Consider the following 24647-nt stretch of genomic DNA (forward strand, 5'->3'; position numbering starts at 1 on the left):
TCGCAATTTGGGCCTTTTTTTTTTTTTTTTTTCTTTTTGGGCGATCAAACCTTTTCTTTTCTAGGGTAAACTTATCATATTTGCAAATATGGAAATAAATATTATTAGGTCAAAAAAAAAAAGAGGAAATCAAAACAAAAAAATTCTGGAATACTCGATTTTGGCTGCTGCTGGTATAGAAAAGTCAATTGGAGAGACATGGCTTTCGTGGAAATATAGAGAGAGAGTGGCTTCTCTATCTCTCATGTGTAGAAGAGTGGACAATTCCTTCTTTCTTTTCGGGAGTCTCGATCTTCTTCTTTGTACTTTCTCTAGCTGTTTCCTCTTCTTTTTATCCCACCTTTGTTTTTTTGGCCCTTATGCTTACGTACGTATGCCAATATAGCCTCCAAACCATTAATTTAACACGACTTTGGGAAAACAAAAAAATTAAACTGGTTAGACAATTATAAAATAATAGTGGATAAATATAACTAAATATATATATATATATATAACTAAAAACAAAACAAAAAGAATAGCCGATCATTTAATTTTAAAATGCGTAATAGAGTAGGTTTTAGATCAATTAAATAAGTTTTTTTCTCATATGACCTGTAAAATCTTTTAATGTGCATGTTTCAAATTTATGTAAACAAAGATAACTACTATGATTTGATACCATCAAATTATCAAGAAACAGTAGGGTAAAAGGGAAATTGACTTGGATATGAGAAGATAGAGATTGTGATCCACTAGTAGAGTCAATACATAAAATATACACTCTCTGGATGATCTTTTTTTTGGCTCTTAAATGGGGTATAAATTCTTAATCACATCACCAAGGAAAGAGACCTATACTAAAGCTCCCAACGCAAGCATTCTATTATAACCCATTATTCTAATTACAAACTTAAGACGCTATGTTAACTTTTTGATTCCATCTTGTATATTTTATAGTTCCATAATAATTAACGGAAAAAAATAGCTAGCTATATGAAGTATACGAGAAAACATGGTCAAACATATGAAGTATACTATTGTATCTTCAGCTACACGAAGTATATGTATTACATGGCCACATGCATGAACTATACGACGTTATGTGGTCAACACCATAAACATACAATCCGGTACACCGGTTGACTGACTCCAGCGAAGACCGATGTTGACTCCGGCGTTGACCAAAAAAAATGTATCAATTTTTTTTTTCTGTTAAAATTCAAAAATAATAAATATTATATATAAACATTTTTGTTTTTTCATGATTAAGAAACATATTCAATTCAAGATATCTATATATATATAAAAATCTTTGATAATCAGATTATTTAAATACTACAAAATCAATCAAATCAAATTCAACTACTTTTATTAGAAAAATAATAGTAGATAAAATCAAAGAAAATCAATAAAATCAAATTCAACTACTTGCATGGTAAATGTTGTATAAAATTTTAGATACTTTTACTATATAATTTTAGATACTTTTACTATATAATTTTAGATACTTTAATGTTATAAAATAATTTTAGCAAAACAATATATTTGATTTGAGGGTATGTTTGCAAAAGGGTATAGAATAAGAGTATTTTTGCAAATTCCTTTATATTACATCTTGAAAATAATTATCAATGATTTTTTTTTAACTATTAGTTTAGCTTTAAAAATAAAAATTAACTAATTATAAGAATGAGTACATTAGAGATATAGAAAAATATTAGGATATTGAATTGAATATGTTTTTAATTATGAATAACCATTAATGATTTAATATAATTGCTTTTAAAGAAACAAAATTTAGAATACAAAAAACAATGTATTCTAAAAAAATGTATTCTAATTTTTTTGTTTTTAAAAAAAATTATATTAAATCATTAATGGTTTTTCATAATTAAAAATATATTCAATTCAATATCCTAATATTATTTTTTCTAATGAAAGTAGTTGAATTTGATTTTATTGATTTTGTAGTATTTAAATAATCTGATTATCAAAATATATATATATATATATATCTTGAAAATAATTTTAATGATTTTTATTTAATCATTTATTTAGCTTCAAAAATAAAACTAACTAATTATAAGAATGAATACATTAAAGATAAATTGAATTGAATATGTTTCTTAATCATGAAAAACCAAAAATGTTTATATATAATATTTCTTATTTTGATTTTTAATAGAAAAAAAATGTTGATACATTTTTTTTGGTCAACGCCGGAGTCAACATCGGTTTTCGCCGGAATCAGTCAACCGGTGTACCGGATTGTATGCCTATGGTGTTGATCATATAACGTTATATAGTTCATACATGTGACCATGTAATACATATACTTCGTGTAGTTGAAGATACAATAGTATACTTGGTATGTATGACCATATTTTTTTGTATACTTCATGTAGCTAGCCATCTTTTTTCCATAATTAACCTGTCCCTAAAAACCATGAAGGTCTAAAGTTTAAGTACGGAACATTCTTATCGGAGAATACCTTAAAAGAAACCATAAGTTATCCACATTAATTAAAATTCGAGAATGAACCTTCTTTTCTTCCTAGATCAAAACCCGAAATCTCGGGTAATGCAAGGACGGCCAAATGTATACCACTAGCTTTATATTCAAGTTTCTTTCCTCCTCAATAGTGGCAAGCGCTAGTTCAGGAGTCAAGGACTCTCTATATATCCCTCAATAGTGTGGAGCTTCTTCTCCTAATCTTAGCCCATTTTGAACATCTCGGCCCATGTATGTAACATTTTGGGCATTCATACTTTCAAGAAGATCCTGAAGAAGTAGCTATACAAGCCCAATAAGCTAAAATTGTTTCTTCTGTGGTTGTTTTACATTATGTGATAGTGATTCGGTTGTGGGCGCAACAACACAACTGGCTAGAATAAAACCTCGTCGTTATTTTCTCATTCCACCACATAGTATTGTTTTAATATTTGAAGGTGACATGACATCTAGCGACTTTCGATTTCATTGATTTGATGTGAGACCCAAAAAAAAATCTGATGAGACCAATCTATTTGTTCTAGCCAGCGGCATGAAAACTATGATATTAATTGCTTGGGTTCGAAATTTATTTGGTTACCCAAAAATATTCATGATCATATAATGTTTTGTTTTCGTCAACATACGGTATCATCACAAGTGTACCCTATGACATAAAAGTCCATATGGCACGGTCGTTTCTGGTAAAGTGACTGGGATCAGTTCATGACATGCCGAAGATCTTTCTCTTTAATTCTTTGACGCACAAATAAAAAGAAAAAGTCAACGGAAAATGTCATCATCATCTGTTTGGGTTGATGACAAATGTTTTAAATTCTGAAGCAGAGGAAATAAATATAAAACGACGGAAGACAAAACCAAACAAATAAAGCAGCTGGACAGTGGACCATTTTAGTTTTTTTTTTTTTTTTTAGCTTGTTTCCGTCTAAACGCAATCATACATACAGATCTCCTCTCCGATTCTTCTACCTACATATACAATATTCATTTTTACATACGTACGTAACCTTTACCTAACTCACTTCTTTTATTTTGGCTTCTAGAAGCCTTGTTAATTCAGTAAACGGAAGTAAATCACCTATTTTTTGGAAACGACAACTTCCCCTTTTGGTACCTAAATTCCATTTTTATCCGACCTTAGTTGGATTAAGCAATTTTCCTAACTTACGTATATATTTATTCTTTTTATTAATTTATTGGCTTCCATCTAAATTGGGTGTGTTTCTTCTTTCTTGACCACTTTAGTAGACACAATCCGTATCATCACTACGATCATATGTATAGTCTTTCTTGACTGCAGTGCCTTATCTTTTGCTGTTGATATGAGAAAGTTTGCATCTTATCTTTTCCGGAATCATTTTTTTTTTAATTCTCCAGTAGTGTTCGGTAGTTGTGTACCTCATTTATACTCCTTTATAAATAAATCAAATATATTAGTTATAGTTTAAGGGTTAAGATTGTCAAAAATGAGAGTTAAATTAGCCAACAACATATAATATCAGTTTATAACCAAGTGGCAAAAGTAAGTAGTTTGACCAAAATACTATTGTATCCACTAATGATTATGTTATTTTATAAAAAAATACATTATACAAGTTGTATGCACCTTTTATATTGCACATGTAACCTGGTACAGTGAAAACATGCATGTGAGTTATATAAAAAAAAGAGTATGGGATCCCACAATGACAAAAGTAATAACAATTCTCATGTGATTTTGTCTCTTCCAAACACTTCCGTATCTTTTGATGGAAAAGGGAAAGCATTTAAGAGAGGCACGACGCCATCATGTCCGTTAAGAGTTTCTCTCTTTTAAGTTCATTTGGATGCTTGGAATCATCTTTATGATATGTTAGACATGTCAACGTGGTGCCCCATGAACCACCGGTTAGCTTCACCTACCCTTCCACTCTACTCCTCCGACAAAACGAAAAAAAGTTACCTCAAACAAAATGGACATACATAACCAATAAATGACAATTAAATTTCATTAAAATTCTAGAATAAAAAGTGCGTTACGTTACTAAATAATTAATCTACATGACATAAACAAAACCAATACATTAGATTTCATTCAGTTTTATAAAAACTGAGGCATACACTTGTGATCTAATTGCATGGTGGACAATCATCGTCTATAATATTTAAGGATTTTTTGAATTGATAATAGCATCCACGAGGATATTATAGATGTTATTACCTTCCACGAGATAATGTTTTTTTTCTTTTAAAAGAGAAATTTAAAAGTGCATGATTCATGATTCAACAGTTTGTTATATAAACCAACAAATAAGTCGGCAACTAACCTTGACTCAGAGACAGAGAGAGAAGTGAGTAGTAGCGTGTGGAGGAGATGGATCCGACGACACCGTTGCTTACGGATAGTGGCCAACCAGAGGAGGATTACGCTCCGGCGAGAAGCTGGACCGATGTGAAGCGAGTTCTGTATACGGAGTCCGCTAAGATGTGGCTCATAGCTGCTCCCGTTGGGTTCAACATCATCTGCCAGTACGGCGTTAGCTCCGTTACTAATATCTTTGTTGGCCACATCGGTGAGGTTGAGCTCTCCGCTGTCTCTATCTCTCTCTCCGTCATCGGCTCCTTCTCCTTCGGTTTCTTGGTAACCCTTTTCCTCCCTCAGTACTAATTAATACGTGTTTGGTTTCGTGTTGGAACATAAGTGAAAACTAAATCTATGGCATATGTAGTAGTTATACATGCAATTGTGAAATGAGCTTAAGATTTTTCAGATGAACTAAGTTTAGTTTTGGTTTTGCAACACTTGCAGCTTGGTATGGGAAGTGCACTAGAAACACTCTGTGGCCAAGCATATGGAGCTGGTCAAGTCAATATGTTAGGAGTTTATATGCAGAGATCTTGGATTATCTTATTCGTTTCATGTATCTGCCTCCTTCCTCTTTACATATTCGCCACGCCTGCTCTGAGACTACTCGGTCAAGCCGAAGAGATTGCAGTTCCAGCTGGACAGTTCACCATTTTAACCATCCCACAACTCTTCTCACTAGCCTTCACTTTCCCAACCTCTAAGTTCCTTCAAGCGCAGAGCAAAGTTGTCGCTATCGCTTGGATTGGGTTTGTGGCTCTTGCCCTACACGTTGGTATGCTCTGGCTGTTTATTATCGTGTTTGGTTGGGGAACAAATGGTGCTGCTTTGGCGTTTAATGTTACAAACTGGGGAACAGCAATTGCCCAAATTGTTTATGTGATTGGTTGGTGTAATGAAGGCTGGACTGGTTTGTCTTGGTTGGCTTTTAAAGATATTTGGGCTTTCGTTAGACTCTCCATTGCATCCGCTGTTATGCTCTGTCTTGAAATCTGGTATATGATGAGTATCATCGTCCTTACTGGCCGCCTTGACAATGCTGTTATCGCTGTTGATTCCCTTTCTATATGGTGAGCTTCCCAGTACTAACATTTACCCCCAACTAAGCTTGCAAGTATCTGACTCTTTAACGTTTTCACTCTTTGGATTTTACATTTTCAGCATGAATGTCAACGGATTAGAGGCCATGTTGTTCATCGGAATAAACGCTGCTATAAGGTATCATCTCAATCTGAGAATCTTTGTTTTTTTTTTGTTCTTGTTGTTCAGCTGACAATTCAACTTCTCATGTGTCTACGTACTACTTGTGTACTATTAGTGTCCGCGTTTCCAATGAGCTTGGACTCGGCCGTCCACGAGCAGCTAAATACTCTGTCTGTGTCACCGTCATACAGTCTCTCCTCATTGGTCTTGTCTTTATGGTGGCTATCATCATAGCCAGAGACCATTTCGCCATCATCTTCACAAGCAGCAAAGTGATTCAACGCGCAGTGTCTAAGCTAGCTTATCTTCTTGGTATAACCATGGTTCTCAACAGCGTGCAGCCGGTTATTTCTGGTACAAACTCATGTCCATATCTAAACAAAAGTGGAGGTCTGATCATCAGATTTATAACAGTCCTGGTTTGTTCATCTTATTAGGTGTGGCTGTTGGAGGTGGTTGGCAAGGTTTAGTGGCTTATATCAACTTGGGTTGTTACTACATTTTCGGCCTTCCCTTCGGGTATCTTCTTGGTTACAAAGCAAACTTTGGAGTGATGGTAAGAGAATGGCATGTATTTATAAATCTACTGAAATGAGTTAAGCAGTTCATCGTAAAGCTTATACTATAATGTTTTTTAGGGACTTTGGTCTGGAATGATAGCCGGGACAGCGCTTCAAACATTGTTACTGTTGATCGTTCTGTATAAGACAAACTGGAATAAAGAGGTAAGAAACGGAAAAAACAAAACTATACACTTTTGTTCATGGTGGAGATCTGATTTGGTGCTTGAGATCGATTGAAATTCAATACGTACATAAATAAATAAACTGTGATGAACAGGTGGCGGAGACGATGGAACGTATGAAGAAATGGGGAGGGAGTGAGACGACATCGAAGGACGTAATTGCGTGATTGATGCTATTTTTTTTTGTTTTGTTAAGCTTACAAAAAAAAACTTTGTAACTCTGGGCATTTTGTTTAGTTGTTTTTCATTGGTTTGGCAACAATAGCTCTGTTTAGGCTGTAGGAAACTGTTCAATCAGTGATGTTCTGTTTCTTTCCCAACAAGAAAAGAAAAAAAAAGAGCAATTGAAGCATAAAAATTCTAGCGATCTTGAACTAATTAATAGCATTTCAAATGCTTGACAAGACAATTCAAGATTTCCATTTACTCATAGATTTGTATTTATAGTGTTAAACAGTTATGTATCAATAGTGGTAAATAATAACACATGGTCAGGATGGCCGAGTGGTCTAAGGCGCCAGACTCAAGTTCTGGTCTTCGTAAGAGGGCGTGGGTTCAAATCCCACTTCTGACATTTCTTTCTGCTTTTTTGTTCTTCAAACGAGCGCCATCCTTTAGATCCAATCCTTGATGCTTCTTCCCTCGTCTCTATATGTAGTCTTCATATCCTAAGATTCATCACTTTGTTTTGTATTGTAGCCTTAGTACGTAATTCTACTTACTGATATATTTTGTTTATTAAGCGAGAGTTACTTGTGCAAAGAACAGAGTCTGAATTATATTGTCTTTTCAGCAACTCTTATTACACTAGCTTTGAGCTATATAATCTAACTCTTCTTATTGGAGGATTCTCTGCGAAGAACTCAACTCCTTGTGTTGTTGATTAGTCTCAACGTAGCAACTTGCAAAAGTTATTATATATGGAGATGACCAATTCTTTGATCAGCTAAACACATTGGACAAATCATCATGACAAAGATTTCTCAAAATCAAACATATAACTTGAATAAAAAAAAGGTTTTTGTCATATATAAAAAAGCATAGTGTTACAAAACAATTGGAAAACGTTGTCCAGGGGATAATAAAAAGAGAAAGAGAGAGAGCGGAAACAATTTAACCTATATGAGCAAGAAACAATCGACCATCACCATCCATCCAAATAGCTAAATCCAAACTAATTATTAGATATATATACACACACATTAAAGAGAAATAAATGGACACCCTGAGGCATGGAGGTTGAGGTGGTAGCAATATCAGACGATAACTTGTCCTGTTAAATGATAATGTAAGAGACTAAAGATGACGACAGATCTTTTTCCAATTGCAAAGGGTTATATATGAAAAGAATGGAAAACTATATAACCTGCTGAGTATCAAATATATCAGAGCCACGAGTGGTCTGATACTGATCAGATCCCTCCTTCAAGTCAAGTTTTTCCATACGGGTAGAAAAAGCTTCCAGCGACTGCTGAGAGGCCAACCTACATAAGAGCAGCGACAATCATTACCATCGACAATAAAAGCTATCATCTATGCAAACACATTAGAGAGATGATAGAAAGAAAATGAATGTATACGTTGATGTCGACGGACTCATGGCAGTGGTAGTAGTCTTTTTCTTTCTAGGATAACAAATCAGAGTCAACTTGGGCTCCGGCTGTTATAAATCATATCAAGATGTTCTAGTTAATAAACAAATCAATCAATAATTAAAATTAAATTAAATAAAAACCCTATCGATGACAGAAATGACAGAAACTAAATAGATTCTCAATTCCGATTCGCAAAAGGTATACTATACATATATATATGAAAAGAAAGAAGCCAATTACCCTGTTCAGCACAGACTGAAGCCAGTTCTGATCGCAAGAATCCATCCAGGCCTGATTCAAACCGAATCGCTTCATTCGGCGTAAGATGGAAGCAAAAGACCCCACGGACTTTCTCCTTCCCACAATCTTCCCACGGTGACGTACTCCGGCCATACTACCGTTCTTCTGCGGATATGCTCTGCCTCCTCTAAAAGAGCTCTCTTTTTTGGGTGGGGTGGTTTACAAGTAATTTGGGCCTAAATCAACGTTTATTATCTTCCTACATTCTTAAGCCATAGATACTCTTTACTCACCTAACACATTCGTACTATTTGCCAAGTGAGATTAGCTCTGGCCAGTCTCTACCACTTCTGACAATTTCACTGGATTAAATATGCATAAATCATAATAAATGCTGTGTGCTGATCACACGGTCCATGCGTCTCTGGCGCTCACAACACCATCGTAAGTTTGTAACAGCAAGAGCACGCAAAGACCTTCTTATTGGTTGGATCAATAGCAGAGACAAGAGAGTCAAGCTGCTTGCTCGGTCTAACTTCCTATCAGTGACGTACATAAAGTACGCAGAGCAAGTGGAAAGCTACACGCTCTCAAAGGCAAACAACCCCTTAATGTAGATGGACCCGTTGGATCTCTCTTCTTCGACCTTCTCGGACCTCGAGATTTTTCAGATTGGTTACCTCAACGGGTCTCTTCAGATTGGTTACCTCGAGATTTTTCAGATTGCTCGGTCTAACCTCGAGATTTTTCTTCTTCTTTTTGTTATCATATGTCATTATATCTTTAAATCTTCTAAAACACACTAATGATATTCACTACGAGGTCACGTTGTTTAAATTAATCAATCTTGAAAATGCTATAAATTTTTATCCCATAATTCAAAAACCTTGTAAGCCACGTGAACCAAAAGCAGAGGATTCAAAATGATTACAAAACTCAAACTTAGATAAAAAAAAAAACCCTACAGATTCTAAAAGAGACCCGAGACACAGAGCAAAATCTGAGGAACTGGAGGGATAAACGAAATGTAAAACAAACTTCTAAGCAGCAGTAGCGGCCTTTGTCTTCTTAGGCATACGGTAGCCACCAACGACACAGGCGTGGTCACGCTCGAATGGCTCAAGGGTCACTTGCTCAGCTGGCCTGAATTGCTCCGCTTGCAACTTCTTCACTTCGGTTTGGAACACAGCTTCTGCTGGAACAGTTGAGTCGATACAGTTCGCCTGCAAAACAATGAGAGGGCATACATGTTTACTAATCTTTCTTTGTTAAGAGATCATGGATTATATATGTTTAGGTAGCTACCGACCTTGATTGAGATAACAAAGTGACCTCCTGTTTTGAGGAAGTACGTTGCATTCAAAGCCACAATCCTAGCCTGCAAGGTTCAAAGGGAATAGATAACTTCATCAACAAATAAATATACTAGATACAACACGCAAGCTAAATATGACATTAGACAACTCAGGAAAACAATACATCCAAAAAACCAAAACCGAGATATAAAGACTGAATTTAAAATTTAAGATGGTACTTGATTAGAAAAAGAGATTGTAGACAAAAAATTCCATAGTAGATTAAGGCTTTTACTTTGGTTACTAAGTCAAAACCAAAAAAAAACGAAGCAAGATATTCTTAAGCATCAGAAACTTGGAGTTTGCATCACCCATAATGATCTGAAGGGGAATCCAAGTAAGATCATCATATGCCATTGTCAAAACACCATCTTTAAGCAAAGGGCAAAATATAATGCTATTTGGTAAAGCTAGACATTCATTGTAAGATATACACAAGAACCAAACCTGATCTGGCTGAGCAACATCAGAGAAGATAACATCAACCATGCCTACAAGCATCCTGTACTTAGCAGGGTGTCTAGCATCCTCAATGATTGGAATAACATTGGTTCTCTTCTTTGCCATGTTCACCAAATCTCTTCCACTTCTGTGTGAAAACTCAACAGCGTACACACATCCCTCCTACCAGATAACAAATCCAATATATAAGAAACTCTAATACATCTCTAAAGTCTGATAATCTACTACATAAAAGTTGAGTTTTTGCTTACAGGGCCAACAAGATCAGAGACATGAGAGACTGTGGTACCAGAAGCAGCACCAAGGTATAGAACTTTAGCACCAGGTTTCTACATTGAAACGTAAAAACAACCATCAATATATGAATCAAGTCTCACAAACAGAAGACTCAATAAGATTCACTTACAATCCAGATGTTATCAACACCACCGAGAATAGCAGCTGCCAACTTAGAACGGAAAGGGTTCCAGACTCTGTATTCAACCTTAGTTCCATCTTCGTTCTGCAGATTCAAACCACAAAAATCATTAAGAACGAACTCATCCAAGAGAGGCAAATACAAAGCATCAATCAATCAACCAATCCTATATGTAATATACCTGAACAGAGATTCTCTTCTCGTTGTAGACAGCTTCACCAGGGACCAAGTTCTTGGTGACAAGAGCATCTTCTTTACCCTTTGCAATAAACACTCCTGCGTGTCTGTGAGGTTCTACAATGACTTTGCTTCCTCCTTTCATCCCACCACGGGCTGCTGGTCCTCTGCCTCCACGGCCACGGTCACCTCTTCCTCCTCTTCCTCCTCTGCCGCCACGACCACCACGGTCGCTGAAACCTCTTCCTCCTCTACCACCGCCGCCACCTCGTCCACCGCTGAATCCACCATCACCTCTTCCGCCACTGTACCCACCGCGACCACGTCCACCGCTGAATCCACCACTTCCTGTACACAAAACACCATTCAGTAAAGACTCCATGTTCTTCCTGAACTACTTTACTATAAACTACAAATCCTATAGAACAAGCAAAGACCCAATACAGTTCTAAGAAAAAAGGAACAACCTTGACAACCAGCTCAGCTAAACAAAAAGAGTTCAGAGAGTGTAACTCGCCATTGTTAATCTAATAAACAAACAAGGGAGAAAAAAAAAAGAGAAAGAGGCGGCTAGGGTTCTTACCAGTTAGAGGAGGTCTCATATTTGCGTTATATTCGAGAGAGACTGCTGCTACAATCAAGGAGAGAAGCTTTCAATGAGAGAGAGAGAACGCCCGAATAGAGAAGAACAAGCTGCGCTCGCGAGTCATTTTATACCCAAGTCTTTCAAGCTAGGGTTTTTACAGGGTTTTAAAAAAAGCTGCTTTATTTACGTTTCGGTCCTTATACTAATGTTTTTATGTCTTTTCGGGTATTAATTATTTCGAATTAAAATTTTACCCCTTTTGTAATTTATTTTGTATTCTTTAACATGTTGTTGGTTTGTTATAAAACTTGTATGGAATTAGGTCAGAACAAAAAAAAAACAGACTATCCATTACATTCGTTGCAAATGAAAATGAAATCCCAATAGCGTCGCACATATAATCAAATATCAAATTAAGAGGGCATATCTTAATTTGAAGAAAAAAATGTGACATGGTTTTTTTTTTATAAAGAATACTAGTATGTCACAAAAGATTACCTTAAGAGTATAATATTCCTAATTCGAGCATGGAAGCCCAATTCACATTAATGAAACTAATTAATTGAACATACGAGGAAATTATATAGTCTTAGACCCCGAAACTTCTTTGATTAAAGGAGATTAGTTCTGGTAACTAAAACATACTTATAACTTTAGAGAGATAGTAGCTCCCGATCGAAGATAGTCTACACGGACGAACCACACACGATAGGAACAACAAGAGTAGTCATCATGTGATGAGAGAGCAGCAAGAATTTAATGAAGCGGAACCAGATCGAGGGAAATGTATTTGCGGGAAGAGAGTTAGTGTCAATTCTAACTCCCTTTCTTAACTTGATCAGTAGTTACCTATGTCCCCATCATCAATAAGCATATCCCAAAAAAACAATGATAAAATTCTGATTCCACGAGCGATAAAATTTATTGGACTGCTAAATATATGGGCCTTAATCTTATTTTCTGGGCCATAATATGAAGCAAGTTCTCGTGTTGGACCAAAACCATGTAAATTATTTTCTTTTGTAAATGGGGTCCAATAAAAATATAGAAAAATCACCAAGGGTAAATAATAGAAGACGTATAAAAATTTTATGATCCTAACTCCCTCCATTACAAAAGAAACGAATCTTACTTTAGTTAGTCTAACGAAGTAAGAGACTTATAGTAACTCAAAATGATCAGTGAGTTAACATGTTCTCATTCAATTAAAATAAAAGTCAATACTCCAATATTAAAACACCAATTGCATCACAATCAATGAGTGAGTTATTGATATGAGATTAGTGTATATGTAAACACGGAATGGATAAACTAGAATGAACAAAAAAAACAAATGGAAGAGAATGGAGAGAAGAAGTGTGCATGTGGGATGTTGGGGGAAATAGGGCCCATTCCCATCCTTTTTCTTTTTGAGTCTCTCCCTACCAATCATTCTAACTTTTCTCTACTTCTAAATTCTAAATTGTTTATTTCTATTTGTCAAATTAATGGTTATGCTTTAAATATGTAATAGAGAGAGGCATATACATGTAGTAGAGTAGCTAGCTAGGTCATAGGCTCAAAATGTTTTTATTATATATGAGTGAAGATTCTCATTTGATTATTCCACTTACTTGGCACTTTAGTTTCTATCATATTCAATGTCTACTAGATAAGCATGTGGCTGCTAGTGGATGACGACCACCTTTGGAGGTTAAATTTTGTTAGTAATATTCCATTTATAGTTTATGCTTTTTTGTGGATGTATCTATGTAAGACCACTTACAATGGGATTGTTGAAAATAAAATTCAAACTGCTTAATTGATGCAATGGGAATGTTGAGAAATCGAAAAAAAAATGATGTGGATTCTCACAAGTTTTGAATTATTTCAACGGGTTGAAAAAAAAAGTGAAGGTGCAATCTTTACACGTGTCATGTGTTTACTGGATAAAAAAAATCTGCACAATAAAATATAGATAGATACATCCGAAAAAAATGCAGTATATTTATTGAGTTTTTTTTTACATCTACATTATTGAAAATAATTATTGTTATGATATTACATTAAAAAAAAAAAATTATACAAAAGTCATCATTTTTCATATTCTATAAATAGAGACTTGTTTCTTTAGATTTGGACACAGAAAAAAAAAACCATCTTCTTCACAATAATTTTCTATTTACCTCTCGTAAATTCTTGATTTTATCTTTTTCAGTCTTTTCTGAAAAAATGGATCCAAACAATAACCCTTCTAACACCCAAAATTCTTCTAATTACCCTTTTAACTATCCAAATCCTAACAATTATCCATATCAAAATTAAAATTCCAACTAATCTCCAAATATGCCAAATTATGGTTTTCGACCAATTATCCATATGGTTTTCGACAACCTCAATATGATTGTTGAGGATGAACGTGATACATATATTCAATGGTGGAACGATTATGATCAATCTAAGGCAAGTGGGTCTAGTATACCACAACCATTCTCGACCGAGGTGCTACCTGCATTTGCAAATCATGTACGTGCTAGATCCGAATTGCGTGATTCAAGTGTGCATCACGAATTGTAAGCAGATATAGTCAAACATATATGGGCAAAGTTTGAAATATCTCGTGATTAAAATAATTTTGAAGTGTTTGAGTTGAGTTTATTGTACTAGTTATGTGTTTTATTGGTTGTATTGTGTGCTTCTTATTGTATTGTATTGTGTTATTCTTATTGTATTGTATTGCATTTTTAAGTTTTTCGTAACTTTATTGTTTTTATAATGACTCTCTTTATTTTCTCTTTTACTATTTATATTTTTTTAATTAAAGAACATAAAATTGAAATAAAACTAAAAAAAAAAAAAAAATATTTAACTCTTAATTACATTAATTAAAATTTAAGCGATAGTCGTTATTAATACGTAATCGGAAAAACTAAAACATAAAAGAAATTAAAAATAATGAAATAAAAAAAGGGTAGAATAGGGTATTGAATTTTATTAAACAAACCATTGTAGGGTGTAAAATTTTAGTGGATGTTGAATAATTAGGAGAAAAAGAGAAAAAAAAATATGAAAAAAGAGATATGATGTGGTGGGTGTTGAATCTTAAACAATTATTGATAGTCTAATGCATATCCATTTCGTATCTATCTACACGTTGCGAGACTTGCATAGTTCAAACATAATATAAACTTTCGATCTGTAGAGGTGTGGATAAGTGAAGCCTTGTTTAGTCGACATGTTGATTAAGTTGATTAGATAGATATACTATATATGATTAAACTCAAGTTTAATTACGATAGATCGATATATATATATAATATGTAAGTGGAATTCTCGAGCATATATAGTAGGAAGAATTTATAATGGTACGTTAAAGTCATATACTCGTATTATGTTGCATATATCATATATGATCTAGTGTATATCTGTATATAACTAATCAAATCAAAAGGAGAATAGTGGGGAAAAAATGTGTTGAAATTTGAAAGGGTTCTATGACGAAAAGGAATGAAGTAGTAATATCTATTGTAAATTGAAGGTTATTTTACGTAAGTATGTGCCACTAATCCACGTTATCGTAAAAGAGAAAATCTTAAAGTAATTTTCTTAGGTCAAAGTATAAAGGAGTAGATTTTTTTTGAGGCACAAAAAGAGTAAATAATTATAGTTCGTAAAGTACAGAGAAATCCTCCTATTTTAGTCGTCACATGTAACATGTTTTATTGCAACGGCTGCTTTGTTTAAATTGTTTGTCATATCATTTAGGAGACTAGCTAAAAAGAGTAGAGACTACAAATACCATAAAATCAAGAAGAGTGCTAGATGGTCATTTATCAGCTTTTAACCTTAAGTGACTTCTAGTATTCTACTATTTACTCTATTATATATGGTATGGTAACTGGTAAGCCATATATTCTTTAGTGGTCACTCCTCGCCTATTCAGAATTTATTTCTGCAACGATTGGAATCGAAAGTTCTATACCAACAATGAAAATCAAAATTAAATTTCCACAGAGAAAAAAATAACAAAGTAGATCATCATTGCCTTTAATTTCAGTTATTGATATAGTTGTCAAAAATAATCTAAAAAATGGGATATCTTTACTTCCCAAGAGACAAAGAAAGAAAGAAAGAAAGGTAAAGGGTCGCATTCGTACGCACGCACGAGGGCTAAACGTAAAAGTCATTATGCAACTCAACAAAAGCAAAAAGATAAGAAATGCAATGCACACGTGCGCTCTCTTAGCCCATATACCATGCTCTTCCTTTTTCATTGGGTGATAGATTAAGATTAATTGACTTATCTACCCTCTCAATTATTTTTCGCTTTGGTTTAGTTTAATACTCATTCATTCATTCACAAACCCTACAAAATCATAATTGATACATCATTGAAGATTTGCCATTACCAAACATCTCCTGATTCTAGTTTCAAGTGTATAACATTAAAAAAAGAAAGCCAAAAAGTGTAGTATAACATTAGTATACGAGGTCAACTACTTATTAGGTGAATTTTAATAGTATGTACTAGTAAGTTGTTAACCATTTTGATAAGGCCGTTTACAGCCGTTCAATATGATTCTGAAGGATCTCTCCTTTTAACTTTTTTAATTGATGACCAAAACCTGTATAATTGATTGACCTCTTTTTATGTCGATAAACTCTAGAGCTAATTGGTATTTTTAAGGATGTTTTTTTTTCGAATTAAAATTGTCTCTTTCAAAATTACCAATCAAAGACTCAGAAGTCTTGAAAGCAAATATCGACTCTTTTCCAAAGAAACTAGGTATATAATGTCCATCTCCTGTGTGGACGAAGAGACATCTTACTACGTGTAGCCTTTTTTCTTTACTGTATCTATATGTATATAGAACAACTGCATTTTTTTATATTCCCATAAAAACCTCACATATATCAAATGAAAGTCATTCAAATTCGTCTATATTGTTATCTCGACGCTGTGTAAATTCTTAGTGTGGTGAAATTTTAATTCTTAAAACCATTATTTTTAAAAAATCTAATTTCAGCAGACAACAACGTATCCATTATTTTCTTACAAGTTCAGTAAGAATTCTCATAACATGCAAAAGAAGCTCAAAAATTGACTACACTACAATCCAAACTCAATCGCTAAAGANTTTTTTTTTTTTTTTTTTTTTTTTTTTTTTGTGTGCACCTATTGCTAGAGTCTTATTCCTTTAAAAATGAGACTAGAAAATAGACTTCATAAAGAATACGTTCACTTTTCTGGTTAGTTTTTAAAGTCGGTTTCATTATACAAAATCAATAATAATGGTAAATGTAGAAAATCAATCCTATAAACGAGTAAGCAGTTGCAACTAGTAGATGACTAAAAACAATAGTTTTAAGTGAAACGAAATTCACGAATAAGCATTATATATATATATATATATATATAATTGATTAATTAAGGATTAAAATGCTTCAGGTAACCAACATACATGAGCATGATAAATTTCAAAGACGGTATTGTGGATATAATAAAACTTTAATCAAATCATGTACGCCAATCGGCGTGTTCAGACGCTTTGAGGAAAATAAAATATGTTGCGTAAGGATTCAGAAATACTACTTTCTATTCAGAGTATCACTTTTTAATTGTTGAAATTAATTTGAATATTTCAAGTTTATGAACATTTAATGAGATAATACGCTTTTGGTTTCTTACAACATAATTTATTAATACATCGTATGCTATGTATACACACATAACTACATATCATCAATAAGCAAAAATTGGACGTATACTTTTGAGTGAAGTAGATAAACGTGCTGTTTCACACCATGCAGGAAAGAAAAAAATCACCTTTAAAGTAATCATTCCATACCCGACCTTTAGCAATAACTGTGTATGTTCGTCGACGTACACACATATTAAAGCTACTAATAAATTAGTTAGACAGGGAAAAGAAAAAAAAGAAAAAAATTAATGAAAGAAGTCACGAGGATCTCGCTCGCTAACCAAACGGAATTTGAACTGAGCGGCGCATTTATCTTAAAAGACTCGCAACAACAAAACAATAAATTATATTTTTTCTTTTTCAAAAAAAAAAAACAAAACAATAAAAAAACAAACTCACGAGTTTCGCGACGCCAGCCATTACTGAGTGTGTGGCTTTCCTTGTAATTTACCACGCACACACCAAGGGTAATTTTGGTATTTACTCTCTTCGTTTGTTGTTTTTTTTTTTTCTTTCTTTCTAAAGTTACTCAAATTTTGTAAAAAAAAAACCGGAGAAAAAGCGACGAGTGCGACTCATCACTTATATTTTATGCGTCCGTTTTTTAAAATTAGTTGTTTTTTTTTGGTTCCTTTCCAAGAACACTTTTTAGCAATAATCATCGATATTTCTTTAAAAATATACTAATATTGTTACAATAATTGCAAATAATAGTTTAAAAAAAAAAGGAAAGAAAAATGGAAGCGCGTGGGTCCGAACCGTCAAATTCAGATGACGTGGCAACATCTCGTGGGGAAATTGAATGAAAACTGTAAAAGATAACGACCGCTGAGACTACTACTCACTCTTTTTAGAGAGAGAGAGAGAGAGAAAGGACCAGCTCCTCTCCTCCTCCAGCCACCAGCCATAATAAAAACGCCTTTTGCCCTTTCTTTATTCTCTCATTCTTCTTCTTCTTCTTCTTCTTCTTATTCCATTTTTCACATTTTCTTTTGATTCTTTTCTTTCTTACGGACTGTGTTGTTATAGCTGTGAGAGATCAAAGTAAGTGGGTGGGAGGGAAGTTACCAATCTTGATGTTTCTATTGTGAAGTTATGAGGAGCGTTCATCATAATAACAATAGTGTTGATACCGTTAACGCCGCTGCTTCCGCCATCTTCTCCGCCGATTCTCGTGTTCAACCATCCTCCTCTCTGCTGCATGTACTATTACTTATTTCAGCTCTGTTTTTTTTTTTTTTGTTGCTTCTTGTAGTTTTTAAAAAAAATCCATCAGTAGTGTTGTTGCTTGACGTTTCTGACGGTGGATCCTGATTATGTTTTGATTGCTCATATAAATGGTTTATTGTTTGGGAAAATAAGAGAAATTTTTGGATTTTATTTTTGATGATCTGTTTTGCAAGTGTTACGTGACGGAATTAAATTACTTTTTTTTTGCGTTAATTATGCTTTTTTAATAAAGTTCTTTGGTTTTGAAGTTATGATTTTGAAAATAATGAAACTGGTGTTTAGTTCATCTTTTACGAATATAAAAAGCTTGATAATAGTCTTCTCTTTTGGAAAAATTTCAGAAGAAAAAATGGGGAAGCTGGTGGAGTTTGTACTGGTGTTTTGGATCCAAGAAGAACAATAAGCGGATAGGCCACGCACCCGAACCAGCTGCATCAGGAGTTTCCGTGCCTCCAGTCCAAAACTCTTCTAGCAATTCAACTTCAATATTCATGCCCTTTATAGCTCCCCCTTCATCACCTGCATCGTTTTTACCATCTGATCCTCCATCTGTGTCGCATACTCCTCATCCTGGTCTACTCTGTTCCCTAGCCGTCAGCGAACCGCCTTCAGCCTTTGCTATTGGACCTTACGCTCATGAGACTCAACCCGTTACTCCTCCAGTGTTCTCTGCTTTCACAACTGAACCATCCACCGCGCCTTTCACGCCACCTCCAGAATCACCTTCTTCTCCTGAAGTGCCCTTTGCTCAGTTGCTTACATCTTCACTTGAACGTGCTAGGAGGAACAGTAGTGGGGGGATTAGCCAAAAGTTTTCAGCGGCACATTACGAGTTTAAGTCTCATCAAGTGTATCCTGGAAGTCCTGGTGGTAATCTAATCTCCCCTGGCTCAGGTACATCTTCTCCTTACCCAGGGAAATGCTCCATCGTTGCGTTTCGTATTGGTGAACCTCCGAAGTTTCTCGGTTTTGAGCATTTCACAGCGCGTAAATGGGGATCAAGATTCGGTTCTGGATCAATCACACCTGCTGGTCAAGGTTCAAGGTTGGGTTCAGGTGCTCTAACTCCTGATGGTGGTGGTGGAGGACTCGGATCAAAGCTTGATTCTGGTGCTCTCACACCACTTGAAGGCAGCCTTTTGGATAGTCAGATATCTGAGGTTGCGTCTTTAGCCAATTCGGACCACGGGGCTTCGTCGTCGTTAAGGCATAATGATGAAGCTGGGGTGGTTGCTCACAGAGTTTCTTTCGAGTTGACTGGTGAAGACGTTGCACGTTGTCTTGCAAGCAAGCTAAACCGATCCGGTTCACATGAAAAAGCGAGCGGGGAGCACTTAAGACCACCAAACGGATGTAAAACGTCGGGAGAAACAGAGAGTGAACAGAGGCAGAAACTAAGAACGTTTTCCTTAGGATCGAGCAAAGAATTCAAGTTTGATAACACCGAAGAAGAGACGACAGAAAAAGTTAGATCAGAGTGGTGGGCCAATGAGAAGGTCGCCGGAAAAGGTAATCATAGTCCAGCAAACAGTTGGACTTTCTTTCCGGTGTAACGGTCTGGGTTCACCTGACATATTTACCCAAACAAAAAAAAGAACCTTTTTTTATCTTCTTCGTTACCTCTAACATGGAGCAAATTCAGTGATATGGTTAGAGATTGGGGTCTAACAACTATACATATATAGCTCTTCATTGTAGGTGTCTTTGTTCTCTCTTTGTACTGGTAATCAATTAATCATATAATATAGTCTTGACTCTTCATGATATAGACAACAACAAAATTGTATTCTTTCTTTGTCGTGATAAAATATATAACCATAAATTTTCTTCTCTGAATTACATTTTTAAGTTAGCTAAATTAGTTCTCTTGATTTAGTTCTCTTGATTTACAGTGATTTGATAACCAATACTTTGAGCCAACACCAATGGGATTCAAATTTGTATCCGAGTGGCAAGAGAGCTATGTATGCGGTGTGTTTGAGAAATGTATTTATTACACAAAAAATCAGAGAACCCATTTCAAAGTTTCAAATTTAAACCCTCACGATGGGAAAAAAGGTCAACAAAATAACAAATCAATCTCTTTCTATCGAGAGCAAAAAAGTAAAAAAAAAGAATGGAAAGACTCTTAAAATGGGAAAAAATCTCTCTAGAAGCAAAAGAAAAAGACCTGTCTCTCTCACTAAAACTGCACTTTTGGTATACCTAAAAAGAATGATACTCTCTGGTCCAGAATCAAGCTCGTCTTTTTTTGTTTTCAAGGAATCCTCTGTTTTGGAACATATTTTACCTTCGTTCCCTTTTCGGGTTTCATCCTCGGCTTTGGTCTTGCGGTTATAACACCATTTGAGGATTCGTGAGTGTTGTTGCCCGAGATGTCTGTTTCCTGAGACAGAACCAATGTCACGTGTTCTCCAGAGGTTGCCTCTTTCCATCCTGATTCATTCACATTGAATATACAACTCACTATATATATATATATATATTGAAATTAAACGATAGCGGTGTTAAATTAAAATGACAAGTCAAAAGAAGTTTTACTCTTTGCAAGAAACTCCTTTGCTTTGTGGTTGTTAAACTGCACGCTTATGTGATGATGAGTGGTCTTTACTTCGGGTGCAGTTGGGTTTGAGTTCTTGTCACCTTTGTCTGCGTTTTCATGGACTGCCAAAACTTTCCTTCCCTGACTGCTCACTGGTCTCCATATCTTTACAGTTGCTTGCTCAGTTGTGGGTTTCACCTCAACAGTCTTTGATCTTCTATCCTCTTCACTGCATTTGGTTTGGTTATGCTCTCCGTTGAGACCACCTTTTGGGATTGTTAAACTAAACGATCCAATCCGAAGTTCACTGTTCCTTGTCTGATCTAGCTGAGTAAATGCTGCATGTTGTGATATCGATTTGGGGTTAACGGATTTTCGGCTCCAAACTTTAGCCGTATTGACTCTAGTGTCTCTGTTGATTCCGTTCTTTCGCATGCCAAGTTTTGGCGCATGATTAGCATGGAACCCATTCGACCTACGGCCATTTTGTCTTTCCATGTTTTGGCCATTGCCAAAGCCATCATCATCAACCATTGGCGCTTGACATTCACCGTTTCTCCCATCATTCGTTTCCAAAACTTGAGGGTCCTCGAGGGATGAAGAAGCATCAATCGGTATGGAATCTGGTCTCTGTGCCTCGGAATCAGAAGCTACAGGTAGCTGGCTTGATGACTCAGCTGGATATTGTTGTTCCTCTGATGTGGTACTCTCGTCTTCCTTAGCATCTTTTTTCTGATCCTTCTCTCGCTGTTCTTTTTGTCTTAGCTTCTTCCTCTTCTTCCTCTCCAAAAGCTCAGCTTGTCTGCTCCGAACATAATATTAGTAAATAAGACCCCACATAAAGTGGATTTAGCAATGTTATATGACTGGCATTGCGATTATAAGCACATACCTTCTTCGAGCAGCTTCTTCCTCTTCAACCAGTAAATTTTGGCACCTCAGAGCTTCTGCATCTTTGTCAGCCAGCCATGCTTTGATCTACACATTAAGAGTACAGAAAAAATTCACATGCAAGGAATACATGCAAAGCAAAAGTTTGCGTATTAGACACTTTGCTTTGCCAACTAGAGAGGAATGGTGAAACCTTGAAGGAAAAACTTTACCAATCGCTGTTCCAGAAGGAAGCTTGCGCAAGCAACAACATTTTTTGGCTCCAGTATATTCTTCCCAATTTCCCCATCAAAAATGTATTTTTGCATTGGTGCAGCCTCGTTACACAGGAATGTTTTTTCACTTGCATCATCGAGAATGCTAAAAAGTTCCTGCGAAGAAATTGGAAAACTAGATGGTCTAGCGTGGAGAATATCCTGGAGAAGAAAACATATATCAGCCATGAGGTTGAACACTGTGGATACTTTATCTGGAAAGGTAATTAAAAGAAACCGTCAAGAGATATATGAATATTCATACCAAAATGCCAGAACCAGCTCTTAGATAATATTGCGGCAGAGCAGTATATCCTGGTTTTTCGATAAGTGACATAAGTCCTGACTCAACTGACACCCCAGGAACATCCTACAAGAATTCAAATAAAGCGAGTTGGAAATGTCTACAAAACATTTTAGTTAGGAAGAGAGATTCATTATGCAGAATGCAGAATGTGAGGGTATGTCCACGAGTTAGGTATGGTCTACTCTTGCTTTTCTAACTAACTTGTATTATTTGGAAACGAACCCCATAACCCTGATGAAGTCATATGGCATTCTAGGAAACATTTATAACAATGTTTATAATGGTACCACACCTTGCACTAATGAAGAAAAGAAGCGATAACGATAAGGCATTGCTAAAGAGTCAAAACCTTATGCAAGATGTGACAAACAATAAGAAAATTAATACTGGGAAGACTGAAGAACATGTTCTGCCACACTCGTATGATGCTATGCTCACCATGCATTTTTAAAGGGTGAAGATAAGAAAAAAGTTATTGGAAAGAAAGGGAAAGCATCAATGGGAATCATAATACCTCCAGCATCATGCTCTTTAATGAGAGAATCTCCTTTGCATCAATTGCAGCAAGCTGAAGTAACCACAGAGATTGAACAGGATCAGTACCTGATGGAAAAACTAACCGAATCAGCAACAACTGTGAGAATGTGTCTAGAGGGTAAACTACCTTATTCCAAAAGGCTCCCAGCGCATCTCTTTCTTTGCCAGAATCCTGAAAACATGTAAACACAACCTTCAGAGAGTTTGAAAGACATGAAACCAAAATAGTACTAGTTAAGTTCAGACTAATTAAACCTTTGCATGCTTTCTTTGACGCCGATGCATGCGGTGATGCCTTCTATAGTTGACAGGAGAGTAAAACTCCATATTACACTTTTCACACTTCTGCATTTGTATCTTCAAAGGAGTCAGCAATGGCCAGCCTGGGAGCGAAGAAGAGAACATCAAATAAAGTCCAGGTACCATACCCTAGGCGACATGATATTCAAGCATCACTTAGATCTAAAAAAACTCAAGAAACCTCTCAAGACTAAAGCTATGTATATATCCTCTCCGAACACCCAATCCACTTGATTCCAATTGATAGATTAGTCAGTGACAATGTCAAATCCAATAAGATGAGAGAGAATGAGACAAGCATTTACCTGGACGTTCTAAGGTATGGAGGAGTTGAAAAAGCTGGACTGGAGTATTTTCAGGTCTAGGGAAAGAAAGAAAAGGATCCTTTCCAACCGCTCGTCTGATGAGCATATCGAGTGAATCATTCCCATCTTGTTTCACCAGCTCCATCGAATTCAAACTGCAAACAGGCATTCAAATATTCCTATAAACACAGAACTTCACATAAATCTATAACACTGAAACCTAATCCTTCCCTAAGCAAACTATATTAAAACCAAATCACATAAGGCGGAAGACAGTATTCGATTCAATCGTCATCAGAATCACTAACACAGATGCCTAATTTCCTCCACCGAACAGAGAGCAAAATCGAAATTGAAAATCTAATCAGTGATGCGATAGACGAAGGAAGGAATGGATGATTCAAATCGATTTAGGTGTTTGTATTCATACGAAGAGAATGGTTGAGTCCGATCACGTACCAGTTAAAAAAACAAAAAAGAAACAGTAAACAGATCGGGCGGAGAATAGGAAGAAGAGAAAAATCAAGAGCGATCCTCGGAGGAGGTGAGAGAGACGGGAGCGAAGCAGAGCTTGAGACGGAAGAAAGTCGCCGAGAAAATCCAAGAAAGTGATGGGACGCTTAAAAAAAAAAATGAGAGAAAAATTCGGGAGAGGGAAGGAGGGAGAGAGGAGGCAAAAGAGCTGTAGGGAAGAAGAAAGAAATTATAAAGGCGAAACAAAAAAAAACAACCCTGAGGGACTCCATTTCGCAATTTCCAGCAAATATATTGTTTTTGGATATTAAAATAAAGTAAAAACCATAAGGAAATTTGTAGAATTTTAAAAGAAAAACTTTTTTTTTTCTCTGAATTTTCTTTAATCTTTTTTTTTTCTTAACATTTAAGATATTAGATTTGAATGCTATTTGAAGAAAACCACTGCTGGGATGGACATATAAATGATTCATGAACAATTGTCTAGATCTGGTTGGTCTAATGATG

At 35.4% G+C, this 24647-nt stretch overlaps 5 protein-coding genes and 1 non-coding gene across 6 annotated transcripts; 3 read left to right on the top strand and 3 right to left on the bottom strand.

The window, feature by feature from the left end:
* LOC104717695 (protein DETOXIFICATION 35) lies at positions 4600-7151 on the top strand. The gene is made up of 7 exons (XM_010435305.2): positions 4600-5114; positions 5283-5908; positions 6000-6056; positions 6157-6395; positions 6479-6597; positions 6680-6766; positions 6882-7151. Exons 1-7 carry the CDS (start codon positions 4848-4850, stop codon positions 6951-6953), a joined length of 1467 nt encoding a protein of 488 aa, XP_010433607.1. The 5' UTR covers positions 4600-4847; the 3' UTR covers positions 6954-7151.
* Positions 7277-7360, top strand: TRNAL-CAA. Its single transcript has one exon. It is a non-coding gene; the product is annotated as a tRNA-Leu (tRNA).
* LOC104717696 lies at positions 7812-8865 on the bottom strand. The gene is made up of 4 exons (XM_010435306.2): positions 8622-8865; positions 8367-8446; positions 8153-8270; positions 7812-8059 (listed from the first exon to the last, which is right to left on the bottom strand). Exons 1-4 carry the CDS (start codon positions 8772-8774, stop codon positions 7961-7963), a joined length of 450 nt encoding a protein of 149 aa, XP_010433608.1. The 5' UTR covers positions 8775-8865; the 3' UTR covers positions 7812-7960.
* Positions 9467-11726, bottom strand: LOC104717697 (mediator of RNA polymerase II transcription subunit 36a). Its single transcript, XM_010435307.1, has 7 exons — positions 11617-11726; positions 11038-11381; positions 10845-10940; positions 10690-10767; positions 10424-10600; positions 9931-9999; positions 9467-9844 (listed from the first exon to the last, which is right to left on the bottom strand). Exons 1-7 carry the CDS (start codon positions 11633-11635, stop codon positions 9662-9664), a joined length of 966 nt encoding a protein of 321 aa, XP_010433609.1. The 5' UTR covers positions 11636-11726; the 3' UTR covers positions 9467-9661.
* On the top strand, positions 18158-20321 carry LOC104717699. Its single transcript, XM_010435308.2, has 2 exons — positions 18158-18503; positions 18872-20321. The coding sequence occupies exons 1-2, from the start codon at positions 18396-18398 to the stop codon at positions 20081-20083; spliced, it is 1320 nt and encodes a 439-aa protein (XP_010433610.1). The 5' UTR covers positions 18158-18395; the 3' UTR covers positions 20084-20321.
* LOC104717700 lies at positions 20505-24360 on the bottom strand. Its single transcript, XM_010435309.2, has 10 exons — positions 24126-24360; positions 23667-23821; positions 23317-23444; positions 23189-23233; positions 23039-23092; positions 22483-22587; positions 22176-22379; positions 21965-22050; positions 21072-21874; positions 20505-20966 (listed from the first exon to the last, which is right to left on the bottom strand). The coding sequence occupies exons 2-10, from the start codon at positions 23809-23811 to the stop codon at positions 20788-20790; spliced, it is 1749 nt and encodes a 582-aa protein (XP_010433611.1). The 5' UTR covers positions 23812-23821; positions 24126-24360; the 3' UTR covers positions 20505-20787.

The sequence above is a fragment of the Camelina sativa genome, chromosome 10 (assembly GCF_000633955.1).
Source record: "Camelina sativa cultivar DH55 chromosome 10, Cs, whole genome shotgun sequence".
In the NCBI taxonomy this organism is placed as follows: Eukaryota; Viridiplantae; Streptophyta; class Magnoliopsida; order Brassicales; family Brassicaceae; genus Camelina; species Camelina sativa.